This window comes from Schistocerca piceifrons, chromosome 5 (genome assembly GCF_021461385.2).
Source record: "Schistocerca piceifrons isolate TAMUIC-IGC-003096 chromosome 5, iqSchPice1.1, whole genome shotgun sequence".
Lineage (NCBI taxonomy): Eukaryota > Metazoa > Arthropoda > Insecta > Orthoptera > Acrididae > Schistocerca > Schistocerca piceifrons.
Genome location: NC_060142.1, coordinates 364,943,452 through 364,958,278, shown reverse-complemented (window position 1 = coordinate 364,958,278; position 14,827 = coordinate 364,943,452). Strand labels below are relative to the sequence as shown.

At 38.9% G+C, this 14,827-nt stretch overlaps 1 protein-coding gene across 1 annotated transcript in view; it reads left to right on the top strand.

The window, feature by feature from the left end:
- LOC124798994 (neural-cadherin-like) overlaps positions 1 to 14,827 on the top strand; it is a 331,157-nt gene that overhangs the window by 211,911 nt on the left and 104,419 nt on the right. Inside the window, exon 26 of the mRNA XM_047262530.1 lies at positions 4,986 to 5,099. Within this exon, the coding sequence (XP_047118486.1) occupies positions 4,986 to 5,099 (114 nt within the window). The remainder of the gene's footprint in view (positions 1 to 4,985; positions 5,100 to 14,827) is intronic.

Below are 14,827 nucleotides of genomic sequence, written 5' to 3'. Positions count from 1 at the left end.
TCACGTTGAATGTAAAGAAAACTAATGCCATGAACTTCAGTTTGAAGTGGGAAAATGACAATATTAAAATAAATGCAGATGTCACCTCTATAGACTGTGTAACAAATGCAAAATTTCTAGGAGTAATTATTGATTGTCAGTTGAAGTGGTGTTAACACACAGAGGTAATTGCAAACAGAATGTCATCAGCATTTTCTGTCCATAGAATCCTATCATCAGTGTGTAACATGCAGTGTCTTTTAGTTACATGCTATTCATATGTGCTCTCAGTTCTTAGTTATGGCATTCATTTTTGGGGAACAAATGCACAAAATATGAAAACAATTTTCAAACTCCAGAAAAGAGCCATAAGAATAATAACCAAAAATAGTAATTGAACTCATTTCAAAGATCTGTTCAAAACACTGGGGATTATAACTGCTCTGTGTGAAAACATTTACCAATCAGATGCACACATCAGAAATAACATTAGTAATTACTGCACAAACAGTGCTGTCCATGACCGTGGAACATGAGCTAGACTGAACTTACATTTACTAAGAAAAAATAAACATAAAACTCAAAACAGCATTTTCTACCAAGGAATAAAACTGTACAATAAATTATGAAAAGAGATTAAAGAAATTGCAAAAATACACTTATTTAAAAAAGCAACTAAAAAGTGCCTGTTATGCAATACATTTCATACATTGAAGGATTAGGGGTTTGGTAAAAAAAATGTTATACAAATAAACAATAATAATGATTATAAAACATCCAACATTCCACATAACACTTTCACACTAAGTTTTAGTCCTTCTTTTTTCCTTTTATAGAAGAACTTAACCCCAAGCTATGCATAGCACAAAACTAACACCTCTTCCTCTTTCTGAGATCAACATCTCACTCATTATAGAAGGATGCTGACTTACTTTTTCAGGATAGCAAATGGGAAGTTGCGGTACCGAAAATGGCCGAGAGATCACCAATGTGTGTGTGTGTGTGTGTGTGTGTGTGTGTGTGTGTGTGTGTGTGTGTAGTGAGTGAAGTGTTATGAAACAATGTGTGTAAAGTGTATTGAGTGACTGATAGTGATATATTAGTGAACAGTGTGGCGTTACATTATTTAATATGTTATTCACAAAAGAACTATTGTATACCAGGAGTAAATCTCTAACTAGAAGTCTGTAAATGTATGCATACATGAATTAGCTTATTTTAAACTGGTCTAAACTTGTAAATACTTTGAAATATTATATATCCTTGTAAAAAGAGATCTACAGAAGAATGAAGTTACTACTACTACTAAGAAATGCAGAGGAGAGCACAGACAGGTGGAAGGAGTGCATTGGCGGCCTCTTTGACGGGGAGGACTTTAAGCTGACAGTTTGATAGAAGAAGAAACAGGAGTCGATAGGAAAGAGGTAGGAGATCCAATATTACAATCAGAATTTAGAAAAGCTCTGGAAGACTTAAAGTCACATAAGGCAGAAGGAATGCATAACATTCTATCATAATTTCTAAAACCATTGGGGGAAGTTGCAACAAAGCAATTGTTCACATTGGTGTATAGAACATATGAGACTGGTGATAAACCATCAGACTTCCAGAAAAATATCATGCACACAGTTCACAAGATTGCAAAAGCCAACAAGAGCAACAATTATAACACAATCAGCTGAACAGCTCATGCATCCAAGTTGCTGACAAGCGGTAGGTGGATCAAAACAAAATGTCCAGACACTCTGTGACCAAAATGGTACTGAAACAGAGGATGACAGACTAAAGGCCGAAATACTAAATGTCTTTTTCCAAAGTTGTTTCACAGAGGAAGATTGCACTGTAGTTCCTTCTCTAGATTGTCGCACAGATGACAAAATGGTAGATATCGAAATAGACGACAGAGGGATAGAGAAACAATTAAAATCGCTCAAAAGAGGAAAAGCCTCTGGACCTGATGGGATACCAGTTCAATTTTACACAGAGTACGCGAAGGAACTTGCCCCCTTCTTGCAGCGGTGTACCGTAGGTCTCTAGAAGAGCGTAGCGTTCCAAAGGATTGGAAAAGGGCACAGGTCATCCCCGTTTTCAAGAAGGGACGTCGAACAGATGTGCAGAACTATAGACCTATATCTCTAACGTCGATCAGTTGCAGAATTTTGGAACACGTATTGTGTTCGAGTATAATGACTTTTCTGGAGAATAGAAATCTACTCTGTAGGAATCAGCATGGGTTTCGAAAAAGACGGTCATGTGAAACCCAGCTCGCGCTATTCGTCCGCGAGACTCAGAGGGCCATAGACACGGGTTCACAGGTAGATGCCGTGTTTCTTGACTTCCGCAAGGCGTTCGATACAGTTCCCCACAGTCGTTTAATGAACAAAGTAAGAGCATATGGACTATCAGACCAATTGTGTGATTGGATTGAGGAGTTCCTAGATAACAGGACGCAGCATGTTATTCTCAATGGAGAGAAGTCTTCCAAAGTAAGAGTGATTTCAGGTGTGCCGCAGGGGAGTGTCATAGGACCGTTGCTATTCACAATATACATAAATGACCTGGTGGATGACATCGGAAGTTCACTGAGGCTTTTTGCAGATGATGCTGTGGTGTACCGAGAGGTTGTAACAATGGAAAATTGTATTGAAATGCAGGAGGATCTGCAGCGAATTGACGCATGGTGCAGGGAATGGCAATTGAATCTCAATGTAGACAAGTGTAATGTGCTGCGAATATACAGAAAGATAGATCCTTTATCATTTAGCTACAAAATAGCAGGTCAGCAACTGGAAGCAGTTAATACCATAAATTATCTGGGAGTACGCATTAGGAGTGATTTAAAATGGAATGATCATATAATGTTGATCGTCGGTAAAGCAGATGCCAGACTGAGATTCATTGGAAGAATCCTAAGGAAATGCAATCCGAAAACAAAGGAAGTAGGTTACAGTACGCTTGTTCGCCCACTGCTTGAATACTGCTCAGCAGTGTGGGATCCGTACCAGATAGGGTTGATAGAAGAGATAGAGAAGATCCAACGGAGAGCAGCGCGCTTCGTTACAGGATCATTTAGTAATCGCGAAAGCGTTACGGAGATGATAGATAAACTCCAGTGGAAGACTCTGCAGGAGAGACGCTCAGTAGCTCGGTACGGGCTTTTATTGAAGTTTCGAGAACATACCTTCACCGAAGAGTCAAGCAGTATATTGCTCCCTCCTACGTATATCTCGCGAAGAGACCATGAGGATAAAACCAGAGAGATTAGAGCCCACACAGAGGCATACCGACAGTCCTTCTTTCCACGAACAATACGAGAGTGGAATAGAAGGGAGAACCGATAGAGGTACTGAAGGTACCCTCCGCCACACACCGTCAGGTGGCTTGCGGAGTATGGACGTAGATGTAGATGTAGAAGAAAGGAAAAGAAAATTGAGGATATTTTAGATCACAATCAGGTTCTCTATAGGAAAAGTAAAGGTGCCAGAGAGGCTGTTCTGAAATTGCAGATAGTAATGAAAGGAAGACTGAAGAAAAATCAAGTACATTCATAGGATTTTTCGACCTGTAAAAAATGTTTGACAATGTAACATCGTGCAAGAAGTACAAAATCCCGAGAAAAATAGATAGGGGTAAGCTGTAGGGAAAGACATGAACTATACAATATGTTAAAGAATAAAGAGGGAACAATAAGGGTGGAAGACCAAGTATGAACTGAACTGATTAAAAAGGGTGAAAGACAGGTATGTAGTCTTTTGTCACTACTGTTCAATCTATATGTCAAAGAAGTAATGATGGAAATAAAAGAAAGGTTCAAAAGTGGGATTACAATTCAATTTGTGAGGATGTCAATCTTAAGATTCACTGATATCATTGCTATCCACATTGATGACGTTGCTACCCTCAGTGAAAGTGGAAAAGAATTGAGGCAGCAAAATAACCCATGCCAGACAGAGCAAGGAGGACAGAAAAAGCAGACCATCACTAGTAAAAAGAGCATTCCTGACCAAGAGAAGTAAGCTAGTATCAAACACAGATCTTAATTTGAGGAATAAATTTCTGAGAATGTACAACTGGAGCACGGAATTGTATGATAGTGAGATATGGACCATGGGAAAACTGGAGCAGAGGAAAAGAGAAGCATTTGAGATGCTACAGAAGAATATTGAAAATTAGGTGGGCTGATAAGTAATGAGGAAGTCTCCATAGGATCAGCAAGGAATGGACTGTATGGAAAACCCTGACAAGAGAAAAGGACATGATGATAAGGCATCTGGTAAGACATCAGGTAATGATTTTCATGAAACTAGAGGGAGCTGTAGAGGGTAAAAACTGAAGAGCAAGACAAAGATTGGAATACATCCATCAAATAATTGGGAATGTAGGCTGCTAGTGCTGCTGTGAAACTACCTTACTGGTGCAGAGTGAAGGGAGAGGTAGCAGTGTTTGTGGAGGACACACACCATATCTCACTTGTGTCCTGGATCACAATACTACAAGCAATAACTGTCATAGTCCATGCCCATAATCCATCTGGCCACAGATGCGTCCATTCCTAAGCCATAAGAGGAACCTAGGATACAGTCAGTCCCTTGATGGGGCATGTGCTGTTCCTCACTCAAGCTATAGGCAGGCAGCTAAGCAAAGGTTCAAGCAGTACCCAATGGTCAAAATTCTTCGGTGATGAGGCCAAAGGTGAGAAAAATAGTTAAAGAGAGTAAAAATACGTCATAATGAGAGTTCCTGAACTCCATCAGTAATTTAATCTCATACAACACACCATATTTTTCACATACATGTTGGTACTAAACTATCAGAATATGATATAGGAATATAAGAGATTCAATATGGGCCTTCTTAATAATTTTAGTATATGTAGAGAAGTGACATAAATATTGTCAGTTTCTTTATTGTAAATAGAATTTTGAGTATCCATGTGAATATTAGTGTTTCATTTTTGTTTTTATTAGGAAAATATGTGTTCATGTTTTATGTATTGTTTTCTGCAGATAAATGACAGCAAGCTTCATTTCTATTACAACCTCAATAGCCTTCAACCAGAAGAGAAAGATTTGTGGTTGAGTAATATTACAGTCAGTGATGGACAATGGCACACAGTAAAGGTAAGTTGTTGTTCAATTAGAGGTCTAAAGTCACAATCCTTCGTTTGGATATTCGTAATATGCTTTAACTGCAGAAAATGGAGTAGTAATGCTTGCTTGGGTTAAATGAGGTTATTTTAAGTTTATGTGTATTCTGTTTATTGAAGTGTGTTCTAATTACACAGTAATATACTATTATTTGGTGATAAGTATAACATGCTCTAATACTAACAACTCATGAAACTTTATGACATCTGATAAATTTAAGAAGTTGCTATGACGTAAAAGCCAGCTGAATGTTGAATAGCTTAAAATAATAACAGTACAACATGATCATTTAGAACAGATTTCTTCTAACTGCTGTTATCCAGTAGATATACTAAAATCCTTCAATGTTTCTATAACAGTGTGTTTGTAAAAGACCTTCCTCTATAGCTGAGTAATCAGAAAGTCTGACTGCAACACAGGGACCTAAACTTGCTTGGCCATGGATGGGAAAGCATGGGTTCCACTTAGTTCTGTGTGAATATCTGTGGAGCTTCTTGAATCAGAATTCATTGTAGCAGTGTGAGTTAAGTTCATTCATGTGTGGAGCTATACTGACTGATAATTGACTTGTAATTATTACACTACATTCATTTGGTGTTCTTGGAAAAGAACACTCTGTATTCTATCCATAACCCTATAGCTTCTCCCATTACTTACTAAAGTCAGAATTTCAGTTAGATATAACTTTTAATTAACTGAGCCTCCAGTGAGATTAATTATACCATTTGAATCAGGAAGATAAAAATAATTGACTGAACTATACATTTAATTGAAACTTTGTGTAACTAACCTTGCAAATGTTTAGTACAACTACAAGCATGAGTTACAAAAGTTAAAGTTGATTCCACGAGGACTTTTCCTACTGAGCATGCTGTCGCATTAGACAGAGAGGCTGTTTCCATGCTGTATCAGCTTCTGACTGGGAAGAAACCTCTGCCACCACTACTGTGTGCATGTCACACAATTGAGTAGTGTGCTGTTCAGATGCTCCAGGCCTCCACCTGAATTGCTTGAGCCATAGCCAGCAGCCTCTGTTGGGCTAATGCTCCTTACATTGCTATGTACCACTTCCATCTGGCAGTCTTGTGCAAGTCACTAAACTGTACTGTACTAGTTATGGTTATGCAGTCACACCATGACCTAATTAATAGTTGATGGTTTCTATTTTCAAATGAATGAAAACAACAATCTGTATTCTATTGATTAGCTCAAAGTTTTTTCCCATTACTTTCTACAGTCAGAATTTCAGATAGTTATAACTTTTAATTAACTGAGCCTCTAGTGAGAGTAATTGTACCATTTGAATCAAGAAGATAAAAATAATTAACTGAACTATAAATTTAATTGAAACTATGTGTAACTAACCCTCAGGGACATTCGTGTTGTTTGTTGTTGTGGTCTTCAGTCCTGAGACTGGTTTGATGCAGCTCTCCATGCTACTCTGTCCTGTGCAAGCTTCTTCATCTCCCAGTACTTACTGCAACCAACATCCTTCTGAATCTGCTTAATGTATTCATCTCTTGGTCTCCCTCTAAGATTTTTACCCTCCACGCTGCCCTCCAATGCTAAATGTATGATCCCTTGATGCCTCAAAACATGCCCTACCAGCCTGTCCCTTCTTCTTGTCAAGTTGTGCCACAAACGCCTCTTCTCCCCTATTGTATTCAATACCTCCTCATTAGTTACGTGATCTACCCATCTAATCTTCAGCATTCTTCTGTAGCACCACATTTCGAAAGCTTCTATTCTCTTCTTGTCCAAACTATTTATCGTCCATGTTTCACTTCATACATGGCTACACTCCATACAACTACTTTCAGAAACGACTTCCTGACACTTAAATCTATACTCGATGTTAACAAATTTCTCTTCTTCAGAAACGCTTTCCTTACCATTGCCAGTCTACATTTTATATCCTCTCTACTTCGACCATCATCAGTTATTTTGCTCCCCAAATAGCAGAACTCATTTACTACTTTAAGTGTCTCATTTCCTAATCTAATTCCCTCAGCATCACCTGACTTAATTCGACTACATTCCATGATCCTCGTTTTGCTTTTGCTGAAGTTCATCTTATATCCTCCTTTCAAGACACTGTCCATTCCGTTCAACTGCTCTTCCAAGTCCTTTGCTGTCTCTGACAGAATTACAATGTCATCGGCGAACCTCAAAGTTTTTATTTCTTCTCCATGGATTTTAATACCTACTCCAAATTTTTCTTTTGTTTCCTTTACTGCTTGCTCAATATACAGATTGAATAACATCGGGGAGAGGCTACAACCCTGTCTCACTCCCTTCCCAACCACTGCTTCCCTTTCATGTCCCTCAACTCTTATAACTGCAATCTGGTTTCTGTACAAATTGTAAATAGCCTTTCATTCCCTGTATTTTACTCCTGGCACCTTTAGAATTTGAAAGAGAGTATTCCAGTCAACATTGTCAAAAGCTTTCTCTAAGTCTACAAATGCTAGAAGCATAGGTTTGCCTTTCCTTAATCTTTCTTCTAAGATAAGGCGTAGGGTCAGTATTGCCTCATGTGTTCCAACATTTCTATGGAATCCAAACTAATCTTCCCCGAGGTCGACTTCTACCAGTTTTTCCATTCGTCTATAAAGAATTCGCATTAGTATTTTGCAGCTGTGACTTATTAAACTGATAGTTCGATAATTTTCACATCTGTCAACACCTGCTTTCTTTGGGATTGGTATTATTATATTCTTCTTGAAGTCTGAGGGTATTTTGCCTGTCTCATGCATCTTCCTCACCAGCTGGCAGAGTTTTGTCAGGACTGGCTCTCCCAAGGCCGTCAGTAGCTCTAATGGAATGTTGTCTACTCCTGGGGCCTTGTTTCGACTCAGGTCTTTCAGCGCTCTGTCAAACTCTTCACGCAGTATCATATCTCCCATTTCATCTTCACCTACATCCTCTTCCATTTCCATAATATTGTCCTCAAATACATCGCCCTTGAATAGACCCTCTATATACTCCTTCCACCTTTCTGCTTTCCCTTCTTTGCTTAGAACTGGGTTTCCACCTGAGCTCTTGATATTCATACATTCGTGTACATACTGCATATTACATGAAAGAAGGAAAAACATTAATATTTGTGGCAGTGGAAAACATAACATATGAGGAGCTTCCATCTTGCTGTGCTCCAAACTCTGCTCTTAGCCGCATATGGTGGTTACTGTTCATTCAGATGGATAGTTGGTCTGTATTCATGCTCACATAAGATACCAGGCAGAAATTGCAGCAGAGATGGTATATAACATGGATGGTTTCACAGGTGGTCCTGTCTCTGCTGGGGTACAATTAGCCTCTGACCTGATTGGAGTAGGATGTGCTGGATGGGTGAATTGTACATATTTTGCACCTAGGTCTTACACAGGATGGGCAAGGGGTTGAGAATGGGTTTGGCATAAGGATGAGGCAGGGTGTTATGTGGGGAAGGGAATACAATTTTTGGAAGGGTGGGAAGGATTGTGAGAATGATACCTCTCATAAATGTGCACCATGATAGGAAGTAAAAGCCATGGCAAAGGACGTGGTTCAGTTGCTACAATCCAGGATTATTTTGGGTGTGGGGGCATTGCTGATTCATTGAGATGGTAGGAGAAGCAGTGATGTGTGAGAATATGGTGTGGGAAATTGCTTGTGGACTAGGTTTGGGGGACAGTGATTCTGTGTAAAGGCATTATTGAGACCTTTGGCATAGTGCACAAGGAAATTCACGTCAGGCAACTGTGCTGTGCACTGATGGCCAGATTATGTGGAGCAACTCTTTGGTGTGACAGAGATGACAGCTGTCAAAATGCAGGTACTGTTGATTAGTGGTCTTGATATGGACAGAAGCATGGATGAAACAGTGTCCAGGAAGGTGACACAGGTGTGGTGAATGAAAGAAGACCAGGTGAGGTGAATGGAAGAGAAGGTAGAGGCTGTGGAGGCGTGAGGATAGTATGTCTTGGCCCTGGGTCCAGATTATGAAGATGTCGTCATTGATCCTGAGCCAGAAAAGGGCTTTGGAAGACAAGGGAGGTTTTTCCAGATGACCCATAATGTCACTGGTATAGAAGGGTGCTATGTGAATGTCCATGTGGCTATATGACCCACTAGACAGACTGCCACAGCAAGCCCGTGGGTACAAGGAATTTAGTGCTGAGGAGGTGGTATCAACAGTGATGAGTAGGATTTCAGGTGATAATGGAGTGGGGATGGTTGGGAGTTGGTAAAAGTAGTGGTTCATATCTTTAAAATAAGAGACTAGACCATTGACAGTGGTTTTGAGGTACTGGTTGGTAAAAGTGGAGATTTTTTAGTGGGAGTACAGTAACGGACAATGATGGAGCATCCAGAACTTTTGGGTTTGTAAATTTTTGGAACTATGTAGCAGGTGGGTCTGCGAGGATTGTTGAGATGAGGAGGAAGACTCTGGATGGGTTATGTATTCAAATTGGGATTGGAAGTTATGCTGGACTTCTGTGGGGGAAGGTTGGGGGAATCACTAAGGCAGAGCTTGCAGTTGGAGAACTGAGATCATTGATAGATGCATTGTGTCAGATAATTGCTGTCTCATCACAACAGTGATAGAGCCTTTGTCTGCAGGGATGAACATTTAATAAGGGTTTGCCTGTGTGTGGCTGTTCTTTCTTCCATTGAGAGGTTTGTGTCCTTGGGAAATGACATGGGCAAGGAAGGTGCGGCCAAGTTGGAGGTAAGTAAGTAACTGCTGGAATGTTATCACAGGAAAATTTGGCGGAGGGGGGTGGAGGGGGGGGGGGGATGGCTCATGGTTGGAAGCTGTTATGAACTAGGAGAAGAAAGTTTCAGTGTTGGCTTTGGTTGGAGGGATCAGTAATAAATATGCACTGTCTCTGTAAGATAGTGGAGAAAGATAGCTTATTATTGTCAGGAAGAGTGAGATGATACCACTAATAGTGTATGGAAATTGTTAAAATGAGACATAGGAAGTAATAAAGAAAATCCTGTTGACACTGTGTTGAAAATACATAATACAACGCAAAGTTCATGAATAGGATAATAACTTTGAAGTCTTAGCTCCAGCCATCATGTTTCTGCTTATGAAAAAAACAGTGAATTGTAGTCAAACGTACCACTCTGTGTCTTGATAACTAATTTTTCCTACTTGAAGGTCTAAGAGTGAGTTCATTTTCTGAGTTTTCCAACAGTTTACAGGCACTGCAAGAGTACTTCTCAGTCATACGCCTGAAGTGCATTTTACCTGACCATGACTGGACCCTCTGTTTGCTGAGAAAAAGTGTCTGTACAGGTGATCTGAGGCTCCCTGTATAGGCAGACAGACGCATCAGCTACAGTAACTAGATCATGTCTGGTAGTAATATGTAACATTGAACACTGTATCTCAGCCTTTTGATATGTCAATCTCAACAATCAATGGAAAAGTATGGACAAGAAAATAGTACCATTGTAGTGAGTTAGTAGGTAACATGTGGGAGATTAAGTAATTTGAATAACAATGAAAAAGAACTTTTTAATTTTTAAATACAAGAAATGAATTTATTTTACTTAAAATACTTTATGTTATTGATGCAAGCAATATGAAGTTTATATCTTGAAAAGTCCTTCTTGCTGAATTTAGTGAGAACTTCAATTTTGAATATGGTATTGTTGATATTTGAAATTATGAAATGTAGTGCATGATAACATAAAACAAGCAGAGATATTGATTTATAATCCATTTCTTATATGGCTTGTGATGAAATCAAAGATTTCAGAACTCAGAAGTTTGTGTGTACAGCATCATCTTACAAACAAATTGCCATATCAGTTTTACCAAGCACCCAATACCGCTTCAAAAAGAAAGTAGAACATCAGATAATCATGCAGTATTAAACTTCAACAACTTGGAAGTGTCCATCCAGTGCAGTTTTCTCTCCACATTCTTCATTGATATCTCAATTGCAGTGTACATATTCATAAACTATTCCATAAATTCCAAGCATGTATATTTCCAGATAGCTTCATCAAAGGCTGCTTCATACTTGTTGGGCACACATAATGTTGAGCAGTGAGGTGGTGGAAACACACTAAATGTAACAAGGCTGTCCTCAACCCTTCAGCTCAATATTTTACACCATATATACTTCCCTATCACTGTCTGTTAAGCTGTTACAATAACTTATTTTCAATGGACATGTCTCTCCAGGGTATCTACTGTCGAGTAAATTGTGCTGTCACATAATGTAATGGTTTGCTGATAAAAACATGCTTTGCTTATCCGTGTACTGGTAAAGAAGTGAACATGTTTTGTGGAAATAGGAAGATGTGGTTCTATTTGGCCAGAGCAAAGAAGTGGCACAACAGCTGAAAATTAACTGCTTTCTTGGGAGAATGTTTCCAAGACTACAAGAACTTTGTAGATGGGGAACTAACCATGAATGGATTTAATTGCAGTTTTAAACTACATGTAGACTGAGAATCAAGTATTAATTAATGGAGCCTTTTGTGTGACCTGAAATGTAGATATAAAGCATTTTTTATTCAAGAGAAAGTACAGCTCTCCTATTTAGTAATTATTCCAGAAGAAAATGTGCCTGTTGTTGTTGCAAGTGTCCAGTGTATCAGGACAAAACTGAAGAATTTAGCCATCTTTGTAGACCAATTCAAACCCATTGCATCACTGTGTGCCTTAGTTAACAATGTCTAGTTGAGCAGGAGGGTGATTATTATAGATGTATAGACTATCTAGAAATGATAAGTGCATGGTATCCTTAAACAGCTACTTGTGGTAAGCGTATGGTATCATAAAACCGCTACTTATGGTGCAGTATCTGTTCATGCAAACAACAGTCTTAGTGTCGGGAACTTCACCTAAAAAAGTTTTGTGTTGAGCTGGATTCACTGTTGACTGCATTAGGACTGTGTGATGTAAATATTGTTGTCATGTCCATGTACCATGCTCCTGGTGGAGACTTTGATAATTTTATCACCAAGACGGACAGCTGTTTGTGCTGCCTAATGTGTATGAATTCAAAAATTATGTTGTTTGGTGTCCTCAACATCCATTTGGGAGAAGGCAGCAAAAAGCATTCAAGTACTGGATGAGTAGTTGTGGGACATATGTAGCTTACTATGAGCCAACAAGAGGAGAGGTTTGCCTTGACACTGTCATCATGAACCTAAGCACCTGGGACTACAGAATAAGTCTCTTGGATCCATTGACAGCAGATCATGATGCATCAGTTGTCCACCAAAATAGGCAGCCATCATAGAAAACTCAGTGCATGGTGTTCTGGCTATACCTGTCAGTAAAAGAATTACAATGGATGAAGGAATACACATCTTCAGAAATGTCCTTGCCAGGATTGATTGGCGGTCTGAAGTTTTATGACGGGGACCAAGTGATGCTTTTAAATGTATTTTCCAGCTCCTCAAAATAAATTTTGACAATTGTTTCCCAACAGTAACCATAAAGAATCGTGTAGATAAACTAAAAAATAAAAGCAAAATAGGCAGAGACACAGGCGTGATGCACTCCAAGCTGAAAAATATGAAGTGTGTTGTTTTGCTGCTAAATGACCGAATTAAAAAAGCAACGGATGCCAGAACCAAAGATATGTTTCATTGTTGTTATCTGAAAGCTAAAAGAAGCTATAGGAAGGAATCTGCTAGAAGGCATATACTGTTAAGTTCATTTCTGAAGGCCACAACCCATGCAAAGTGGCCTAGGAACTGGTTAATGAACACAGAAAAAGGCCCACTGTCCCATTAAATGTGTGCAGACCTGATGGTTTAAAAATATATTTTATTTATGTTGTTGGGAATAATGTAGCTAATGTAGCAGATTTAGAAATTGATATTACAAGCAATATAAGCATTATCAATGGTTGCACCCTGATCAAGTGCAAGGAAGTACTTTCAGAGGACATTGTGAAAATCGTGAAATGTTTTGAGCGCTGTGTTAGCACAGATATAAATGGCATGTCATGTGCTGTTTTCAAGGATACTATATCTGATATTGCTGAACCTTTGACAGCCATCATCAACCAACATGTTAAGGTTGGTACTTTTCCAAAGTTCTAAAAACTGGCAAAGACAGTACCAGTGTATAAAGAAGGTCATCCTAACAGTCCATCCACCTACACCCCAACTTTGTTAACATCTATACTAGCAAAAGTGATTGAAACTATAATGAAGAACCAACTGTTATATGTTATTTCAATGATGACAACATCTTCCTGGGCAATCAACACCGGTTTAGAAGAGGGAAATTTACATTTATTGTAATGCTTCATGTAACAACAAAAATAATGGAAGCATTTAATGAAAAGAACTGCATGGCTTTAATTCTTTGTGACATAATCAAGGCATTCAATTGCATCCCTCATAAGATACTGTTGGAAAAATTAAAAATCTTATGGTATGGAGGGTCTTGTTTTTGAGACTCTGTCACTTTCCCTAATAGACAGAGAAGGTGGCAGAGTGTTTGTATCCAGGGGGCGATGTCTCATGAAATAGCACTTGAACACCATGTACTGCAGGACTCTCTACAACATTAATGACTATGGGTACTGATACTGTGAAACTCCAGGGAATCACAACTGATAATAAACTGACATGGACTGAACACATTGCACACATGTGTGCTAAGCTCTCAATAGTAATTTATCTCCTCAGGAAGGTCAAATGTATGATAACGTATCAGTACTTAATCACAATATATTATGCACTGTGCCACGGCCACATCATTTATTGACTGCAGCTGTGGAGAAACTCTACTGGAAGTAAAAATATATTGCTCCTACAAAAGAAGGCTGTAAGAATAATATTTTCTAGTAAGAAATTTTACTACTGTAGACCCATTTTCGAGCAGTTGGGAATAATGACAGTATGTTTCCAACTCTCTTGTCTATAAGAAAGAAAATCAGGCATTCTTTTGCATGAGGCAAGAGATTCACAACTGTTGTTGTGGTCTTCAGTCCTGAGACTGGTTTGATGCAGCTCTCCATGCTACTCTATCCTGTGCAAGCTTTTTCATCTCCCAGTACCCACTGCAACCTACATCCTTCTGAATCTGCTTAGTGTATTCATCTCTTGGTCTCCCTCTACGATTTTTACCCTCCACGCTGCCCTCCAATACTAAATTGGTGATCCCTTGATGCCTCAGAACATGTCCTACCAACCGATCCCTTCTTCTGGTCAAGTTGTGCCACAAACTTCTCTTCTCCCCAATCCTATTCAATACTTTCTCATTAGTTATGTGATCTACCCATCTAATCTTCAGCATTCTTCTGTAGCACCACATTTCAAAAGCTTCTATTCTCTTCTTGTCCAAACTATTTATCGTCCATGTTTCACTTCCATACATGGCTACACTCCATACGAATACTTTCAGAAATGACTTCCTGACACTTAAATCAATACTGGATGTTAACAAATTTCTCTTCTTCAGAAACGCTTTCCTTGCCATTGCCAGCCTACATTTTATATCCTCTCTACTTCGACCATCATCAGTTATTTTGCTCCCCAAATAGCAAAACTCCTTTACTACTTTAAGTGCCTCATTTCCTAATCTAATTCCCTCAGCATCACCCGACTTAATGAGACTACATTCCATTATCCTTGTTTTGCTTTTGTTGATGTTCATCTTATATCCTCCTTTCAAGACACTGTCCATTCCATTCAACTGCTCTTCCAAGTCCTTTGCTGTCTCTGACAGA